Source organism: Corvus brachyrhynchos, unplaced genomic scaffold (assembly GCF_000691975.1).
Source record: "Corvus brachyrhynchos isolate BGI_N302 unplaced genomic scaffold, ASM69197v1 scaffold255, whole genome shotgun sequence".
Classification (NCBI taxonomy): Eukaryota; Metazoa; Chordata; class Aves; order Passeriformes; family Corvidae; genus Corvus; species Corvus brachyrhynchos.
The window spans coordinates 8,542,981-8,552,152 of record NW_008238358.1 but is presented as its reverse complement, the minus strand read 5'-3'; the positions used below and the strand labels follow the sequence as shown (position 1 = coordinate 8,552,152).

The 9,172-nt window shown below is 37.9% G+C and overlaps 1 protein-coding gene across 6 annotated transcripts in view; it reads left to right on the top strand.

Annotated features, from left to right (window-relative positions):
• CSRNP3 (cysteine and serine rich nuclear protein 3) overlaps positions 1–9,172 on the top strand; it is an 88,997-nt gene that overhangs the window by 67,275 nt on the left and 12,550 nt on the right. For all 6 annotated transcript variants that reach the window (XR_001862406.1, XR_001862405.1, XR_001862404.1 and 3 more), the window contains one exon: positions 4,171–4,430. Coding sequence is in view for 3 of the 6 variants with exons in the window: in XM_017735728.1 (XP_017591217.1) it covers positions 4,171–4,430 (260 nt within the window). In the remaining 3 variants the exon portion in view is untranslated. The remainder of the gene's footprint in view (positions 1–4,170; positions 4,431–9,172) is intronic.

Genomic DNA, 9,172 nt, shown 5'->3' with positions numbered 1-9,172 from the left:
ACCACCTCTCAGCCCAGCAGCCCCTGCCTGGAGTTAGTACCATGCTTTTTGCGCAGAACAGGTGATGGTGGCATCCATTGATAGGAGTTGTTACACAGGCAGATGGCTTGGAAATACTGTTTCGGAGACTGGTCAAGCAAAGGAGGCCTTTACTAGATCCCTTCTGGAAAATTCTGGCATTTACACTGTATGGATAAAATTACAGGTAACAAGTTTTTGCTTAGAAACTGACTGTGCAAGGCTTGCCTGCCTCTTCAATCCGTGTCCCTCATTCTGAAAGGGGTTACTAATTGATTAATCTCAGTAAATTTTCCTGGATGTATATTCGTGCTTTCTAATAGATCAGGTATTTTGTGTGTTCTTCTTCTCTATCTTGAGTTAAGCAGTCTCCTTAGCAGTGATTCCAGCAGATTTGAACAAACTCAGTAAGGTACAGTGCATGCAAAGTAACAGATGCCCCTTTCTCTTCATAAGGTGGTAGTTCTGTTTTGGTTGGCTTGAAGCAAACGGTTCGAATCAGTTAGAGAGCACTTTGTCCCTGACGTTGGAAAATGTTCAGCACCTCCATTCAATATCTAATAATATTCTTGAGCTCACATCAAGGCAGCCCTCTGCTCAGAGATTTTTAGGAAGTGTAATAGAGCAAGAACACAGTGCCTTTGCAGTGCTGACTTTGCTTCTTTCCATGTCCTTGGTAACTAAGGTGGTCGCAATTCTCACGTCTCCTCACTGACATTCTAATCTATGCTTTTGAGTAATCAAATACAATCCTGTAAACTCCTGCAGTTCCTGCCAGATCTGTTCTTGTAAACAACATTCACATAAATATGAATATATTCTAACTCTTTCCTGACAGTAGCGTTCAGGAGATGACCGTGGAGTTCTTCACAAGGCCTTAGCTCTGCCCTTTAATGAGCTCTATCAAAAGATAGGATGTGTTCAGAAAATGTAATCCCATGTATTCTGAGGGCTCTGAATGTTTACATGCATGTTTAATTATACAGATTGTCATATAATTTGTCTGACTTAGAACTATGACATTAATAAATAACATCGCAAATTTTAATGGTATTTACAACAAATGCATGTCAGTTCTCACGTCTTCAATACACATCTTCAGTGTAGTGCTGAACTTACAGTGCTGGTGACGGTGTGGTTACAGTGTGTCAACATTTTTGTGAAGTTCAGCTTAATTCTATTTTGACACAGTTTTAATCAGCGATATATCAAAAAAACCCCCACAAACAAGCAACTTTGATGGTATGGCGTTGACAATTCAATTACTGAAACTGATGAGCACTATAAAGAAGTTGAAGACATGCATTAGTGGGTTCTTTAGACAGCCCATGATATCTGCAGTCTTACTGAGAGACTGCTGACTGAACTTTTAGGTATAAATGTATGGCAATGCATGAAATTCATGTTCTAAATTTTGATGGCACACACATGGGCAAAAATCCACATAGTGTAAAAGCTCATTCATGGTATCTAGTTTTTATCATAGATGACTTTTTTTTTTTTTTTTCATCTGGGTGTAACTAGGTCACAGACTCTTCTGCTTAGCTTCATTTAACTATTAATATTAATGTGTAGTGTGTGAATAAAACTTAAGGGTCATTTATTTATGTTTAGCCATTAGTATGAAAGTAGTATCTCTACGCTAAAGAGATTGACAGATTTGAAAAAACAGAAGTGCTTTTATTGCAGCATTTGTCATTCCTGCCAGTAAAGCAGCCCTGTCAGGAGTTCCACAGCTAAGATCTAAACCAGATTGCTGTCAACACAGACTCTGTGTCATAGACACTCAGGTTTACAGATGAGGATTCAAAGGTTCGTGTGATTCTCTAACTTGTGAGATTTACAGGTGCAATTATCTTCGATTTCTTAATGAAAAAAAAAAAATTCAAGAGCAACCTTCCTTTTCTTCCCTTGAGTATTTTACAGTAGTTTTATTTCTCATTTCATTTGTGACTGGTTCATTTATTTGGTGGAAAAGCTGCCTGCCCTTCAGTAGCTGCTAGTATTTGTTCTGAAATAGAGGCATCATCCAGTTGAGATCCAAATAACATCGATGCTGTTATATCAGAAATTGGATGCACCTCCAAATGATTCAGATACCTCCTTCAGCAGAAAAAGGGGTTTTAAAATATGCACTTTCTTATATATTTGAGCATATTGGCAGTGCAAGTGCTGATTTAGAGTATTTGCTTTTATGTTACATTGAAAGAAAATGTCTCAGTATGAAAATTACCCCATCTCCCAAATGCTAAAAAATTGGTTTTATTAAAGGTAGTTTTGTTTTGAAACTGTGGTATATATGAAAAAAACCAGCACATTCAAACTATATTTAATATCATGCAAAATTGACACATCCCTGTCAACTATTCTCTGCTAATGCTCTGTTGATACGAGGTTTGCTTCAACTTGGATGTGAGTTAGACATGCCTAATCTAACAGAGTTTGTCTTTTGATTCCCCTTTGTACATCCTACAGCTTTTTTTGTAACACAGTTTACTGGGAGCATGTAAGTAACAGGACCTGATCTTATTTATCTGTTTTATATTTATAATCCAACATACCTGCAGCAGGTCTGGAGTGCCTCTTATTTACGTAGCAAACCATACTTTTAGCTGCTTATTAGTATTCGAAAAAGTAATCCTGTTTCAATGTTTCAGTGAGCCACAAAGAGTTCTGTGGTAGTGTCAGTAGGATACACTGACTGTAATTTGGATACAGGGCTTTATTTTCTGATATACTTGGTTTTCACACAGTTCGGTAGATGATGCTGGGGGTTTTGAAATACTGCTTCGTGTAGAAGTTTGTGGATTTACATTTGTGGTGATTAACATTTCACAACATAGTAATAGAGGCTGAAATATGTTTTACCTATCAACAATAAAGACCTCTTCCAAAACCAGACCTGAAGACCAAGTGCATCCCGTCTCTAGAAATGGTGGAATTCTAGATTATTGCTGTACATCTTGTTGCTCTTATTGCTTTTATAGAATGGTTCCAAGCCCTTCAAGAGTGGTCAGGCACACTTCAGTTCATTTTATTGCCTGAATTCTGGCAATGAGGTCTCTCATTAACACCTGCACACACCTGCAGTTGTTGCCTCTAAACTGCAAAGCAGTGACTTATTAGCTTCATTCTCAACAACCTCTTGCTATTTTGCAACAAATCAAATAAATTGGACTGCTCATTTTAACAATCAGGGAGTGTCTCATCTTTCTCTAAGGTTTGTGTGTCTTTTTTTCTTTCCTCTAAAGGCATGCAGGTATTATCAGTGAGAAACAATAGATCAGTATTGTGGGAAGGAGTTGCTAAGTGTCTGTAGAACCAAAAGAAGAATATTTAACAGTTAAAATTTGGCATTTGTTTCTAAACAAGTTTTGTATGTTACTGCATATATTTATGAAAAAACCTGAGCACAGGTATGAGTGGAATCAGAAAATAATTAGAAAATACTAGATTTAATTTTTTGTCAAAATTCTACACGTTACACTGTATTACACACACGTATTCAGTGGATGGCAGCAGAAAAGAGGATGAAGGTAAAGAAAAACAAAGTGGGTCTGACAGCTAATCAAAATTATTCCTGTATCATTCAGTGGTGACCATGGTATGAATTTCTGAGACAGTATGAAACACTAAAAATACTGCTTTTATTGTTTTTCCAACATTAATTTATCACAAATTAGATTATAGGAGATACTAATCTTTTCCATCAGTGTGACCCAGTGCTGTAGAGCTGTGGATCTCTGCTGCCTTGTGCAACCTGGTTTTGTTGGCAGGGGTTGGAAGAGGTGTGAGTCAGTGGATCACCATCTGTGTGGTGACACTGTGAAAGAAGTTCCTTTTGCTAGGATTTGGTTGCTTCATTGGTAAAAGGATAAAACATTTTTATGACATGATGGGAAAGAAAAACTTTCCTGGCCAAGTATTTCTTTTCTGAAGTAGAGGGTGATGTTAATGACTGTAACACCATGTCGTGGCTTCTAGGTTTGCATACGTGGTAAATATTTCTAACATTATCTTCTCATTTAGACTGCACACCTTGGAATGCAGTGTCTGTGTAGTCAGGTATTGTCACTCGCGTAGTTCCCTTTACTTTAACACATCTGCTGCCTGACTGCAAGTTATTCACACTGAAATCTGCCTCTGTTCCAGCATCTTCAATCCTGAAGAGAGAGAAGCGGAAGAGAACAAAAAATGTCCATTTTAACTGTGTTACTGTGTATTACTTCACGAGAAGACAAGGCTTCACCAGTGTTCCCAGCCAAGGAGGAAGCACGCTGGGAATGTCGACTCGCCACAACAGTGTACGCCAGTATACGCTGGGAGAGTTCGCCATGGAACAGGAGAGGCTTCACCGAGAGATGCTGAGAGAGCATCTAAGGGAGGAAAAACTCAATTCTCTAAAGTTAAAGGTAAAACTTGTCTGAGACTTTGATCCCTGCCTTAATGTAAATGAGCGGTGTCAGAGCTATATAGGCCCAAGGCATATGTGTTAAACAAAACCATCTCCTTTCTATGAGCTGCATTTTCAGTTGAAATGAGCATTTTCCTGGGGTTTTTTAATTTTACTGAAGATGTATTTTTGTTTGATAATACCAAGTGCTTCTGTAGCTGCCATTGCTGAGTACATCCAAGTGCTTTACAGGGAGATTGTTGTTTATTCCCTGTTTTCTACAGAGAGGAAAAAAAAAAGCAGAGTGGTAGGAGTTAGCCTTGAACGGGCTGTCCAGCAGAAGTCTGGAAGTGCCAGGAAGAGAATGAGTCTTCTAAGCCTGTGCACAGGCCCTGTTAGACAAGGGAATGGTAACATTATAAGTACAGAAGGTGAAAGAGCTTCTTTACTTTGCCAACTTAGGTGGCTTTGGCAAAAAGTAAGAAACAGTGATACTAAAATGTTTTCATTTGCAGTTTACCAATTTTTATGATTGTGTGTCTTTACTATTTCACCAAAGAATGTCCATTAAAGAAGAAATGTGTCAGATAAATTAACCAGTTGTATCAGGTTAGCTAGTCAGAACAAATCCTGGCTAGTTTTCACAGAATCACAGAAGAGAAATGCTTCAAAGCTCTCATCATCTTTGTGGCCTCCACTGGCCCCTCTCCAGTAGCTCCTTGTCATTCTTAAACTGTGGAGACCAGAACTGAACACAATACTCCAGATGTGGCCAAGCAGAGGGGCAGGAACACCTCTCTTGACCTGCTGGCCACACCTCCTGATGCACCCCAGGATACCACTGGCCCTCCTGGGGCCAGCTTTCCAATGAAGCTGTCCTTTTAATGACAATGTAGGAGAGGAAAGAAACTCTGTATTTGAGTAGAGGAGAAGGGGAAAGGGACTGTGTTCCTTCTGCTGCTTTAAAACTGCTGGCAGAACTTCTGGTTTTTGTGTCATGGATTGTGTTGCATATATTTTTGACTCTTTTTCAGATGAATCCTGTAATTAAAACAATATTTAGAAGTGTAGCTGAGCTTCTGCTGCACATCCCTTTCTTCTGTGATACTACATCTCTGTTTCTACTGTTCCTACTGAGGAGCAAAGTGGCACCCTCCAAGTTCAAGAAATGCCTTTAAGCATTTTTCTCACAGAATGAACTATGAGTTCATGAGTTCTTGTGTCTGAAGGCCTGAGGAAGTTTGCATGATCTTCACATTTGTAATTACCTTTTTCAGTCTGGTTTTATTTTTGTTTTTTTCTTTCATAGCTAAATAGGTTCTTAAATAAAATCATAAGGTTAAAAAATTTGAACTGTCGTAGAACAAACATAAAACCAGTCAGGACAAAGGCAAATCAAAGACTGATATTTGGGCAGGTTGGAAACCAAAGGCTTCTAGAGTGTTAGGGACTTACCACTTGATAGAGTGATACCTGTAACATCTCACATCACAGGATTTTCAGAGCATCAAGTGTGAATTGTGCTGTGTCAGTGTAGCTGATGACTAACTGTAGATCCCTTGGCTGACTTCCAGGAATCAGCTCAAAGAGAGGAATCCCCAGTGGAGTGGGTAAAGAATAGTCAAACACACAAATATTTCACTTTTCTTTTCCTACCTAGAAAGTAAATCAAGAAAAATCACAGATCTTATGTACCTTGAAAGATTGGATGAGGCCTTTTAGCCCTCGTCCATATGGACTAGAGCTTGGTTCTTCATCCTTTTCTAACTAACCCTCCTCTTGACTGGGATGGATCTCCTTTCTTCATTAACTTATTTCACTTCAGCCCAGTCTGTTTTGGGGACACAGACCATACTCTCTGCTCATTTTCCAAATACATGTTCTTCCATCTTCCCAGTTATTTGTTTGAGTGGATGATTATTACGATTATTAAGTTGCTGAAAAATCTCTTCATAACTCTTCAGTGAATAAGGAGAGCCTTATTTGCAATCCTTATTTGCATCTTATGGTTGTTAAATCTGTTACTAGAGCAAAATATTCCTCTTCATCTGGAGTACGTATAAAAACGTAGGCAACAGAAAACTTCCTTTTTTAACTAGTCCATTAATCTCAGTTTAGTTGCATCCCTGATTATGTGCTGGCATTTAAAAAAATAAAAAACTTCAAGCATAAAAAGAAAATCCAGGACTTGCTGAATTAGTGGAGAGTCACTGTAAAGCACTGAGCATGTTTTGTTTGCTTTAGAAAACAGGGCCTTGCTGATTCTCCCTTCTAGAAATGGAAGAGCTGCTTGGTCATTCACATAGTTTCTAAATGAATGAAAAGGGAAATGTGGCATTCTGAGGTGACAGTGTCAGCAATTATGTCAGCAAAATTATTATTCATTTAATAAAAATGTGCTAATCAGGATTTGTATAAAAAGATACATCACAGAAAAATGAAGAAGATGAGAAAATGAAGTTGAGCAAAGTTAAGTCAGAGGTTTTTCTATTTGAAAACCATTATGCAAATAGAAAGTAACTTTTTTTTCAGTTTCCCTGTTGGTTTTTTTTATTATTTTTTTGCATTGCATTAAAATATACAAATTGGTGGGTAGAAAGTGTTCTCTCCTGTAGAATTCGTTTTAAAAAGATAGAAATACAGCAATATATTGAAATTGAGTTTCCATAATGTCAGCTACTGTTTATTGTTTTAGTTAAAAGTGAAGAGCCAAATAAGAAACACCTCTAATTAAAAGCAGATAAAGACTGTGAAATCACCTCCAAGTCACTTTGGCCATTTAGTACCAGAACTTTGGTGTAAACACTGCTGACAAGGGCATAAACACTTGTTAGCAGCAGAGTGTGAAAATTCTGGATGTAAAAGCCATCTTATCAAATGAAAGGTACAAGGTAATCATTTGAGAAAACATGAGTAAGCACAAAAAATTACCTGGAAGAGTCCTTACTGCTTATTCATAATGTCTCCTAAAATTGAAATTTATTAAAATTATTAGCATGAGATGAGTGATGTTAAGGCTCCCAGGTCTGCGAACACAGTTGGTTCCCTTTGTTGGAAGTTATAAGGAATAACTTCCAACTAGGGCAAGGCAGAGGTGTCCATCCTACATTTTTCATCTTTTACTGAGTTGGACTGAATTTCCCCCAAAGGCTTCACATATTCATTTGCCCTTGTTCTGTGGTTATGACACTAACCTTTAGATTCATGAGGAGATTTACCAGTCTACATATTAAGTTTAATTCAGATGAGCAGTATTATGATGACCAAGAGAGCTTATGTTCCCCTGAAGTTCTGGAAAATGTATTTGATAGTTCTTGATAATCTTCCTCCCTCTGTAGTTACCCAGTTACTTTTTAAAGAAATGTTAGAATCTTTCATTAATTCATTTATTCTTTGTGTGGCAAAATGGAGAAAAAAAAATTAGAGGAGATAACAAGGAAATCATCCTGCAAAGGAGTCAGGAGCTAAGTGCTTTGAAATGGCAAACTGCTGGCTGATGCCATGCATTTGATGTTCCGGCCTGCTGGAGGCATGTGGTGTTCAGCACATGACTGGAGTCCAGTCCTTAATGCTCTGCTGCTGTGGAGCAAAGCAGTTAAGATTTGGAGGAGGAGGAGAAATACATGACAGGATTGGTATGGTGCTGTAGGTGCTTTTGTCTGCGTCCCAGTTACAGCATTCACGTCATGGGTAAGAGTCCTAAAAGTTGATTTTTATTAAACAGTAATTGAATAAAATAGTAAAATAACTAAAGAAGCAGGGATCAGAATTTTTCTCTCTCCACAGTTTCAAACTTAGATTAAATAACAGTGATCTGCTTAAGGAGTGGTTTGAGCCTTGTGTATATAAAACTAAAGAAATCAGATTTCTTAGGTAGGTCATTCCCCTATTATATATTAAACAAACAAAGAAATCAAAGAAACATAAATACATTGTACTTAGTTTTACCTTGCTAATGTAAATGAAAAGATGTAACCAAGGGTGCCATTTTGGGTTGAAATATTCAGGCTGATTTGTGTGTACAATGGGGTGTTAGCTACAGGCAGCTAATTCAAGATGCATTAAATGCCTGTGTGGATTTACTTCACTCTCTCTGTAGAATGTACAGGAAAAAGGATGACTTCTAATGCTGCTTTTCCTACCTTACTGAACTAATACATTGAAATACCTGGTGTAAATAATCTCCCCATTGTCCCAGGGCCTGGCAGAACTGATTAGGGAGCTATTGCCCCCTCTTTTACCAGCCAGTGTAATGTGAAATGTATAAGAGAAAATGGAGTAAGAAAACAACCTGAAGGAAGTTTGAGAGGACATTTTGAAAATGCCTGTATTTAAGATGAAGAAAGAGCTAGAAGGATGTGCACATTGATTGGGATTTGAATGTTATAGGGATAACAGACATGATAAACTGAAACATTAAATACAATGAAGGCACTAAACTCCAAAGGCTGCAGTTAGGAAGAAAGTTTGAGAATACATTAAAAAGAGAAACAGTAATGCTTATACAGTGGGGTTGTGGAAGTGACAGAACACCTCTGCGTGAACTAAACGTGGTGCTGAATTGCTAAGAAGGAACTATTGCTGATCTCAGGAGTTTTCTTGGTGCAGTGTAATGTGTACACATAAACTGTGTGTAAGGACTACCAGTCATTACCCCAAGACTCTTCTCCTTCAAAGGGAAGAATTTATTGCTTTTAGCCTGACTTAACAAGTCAGGAATAATTAGTTGTTTGTTGGGGTTTTTTTCCTGTGAAAACACAT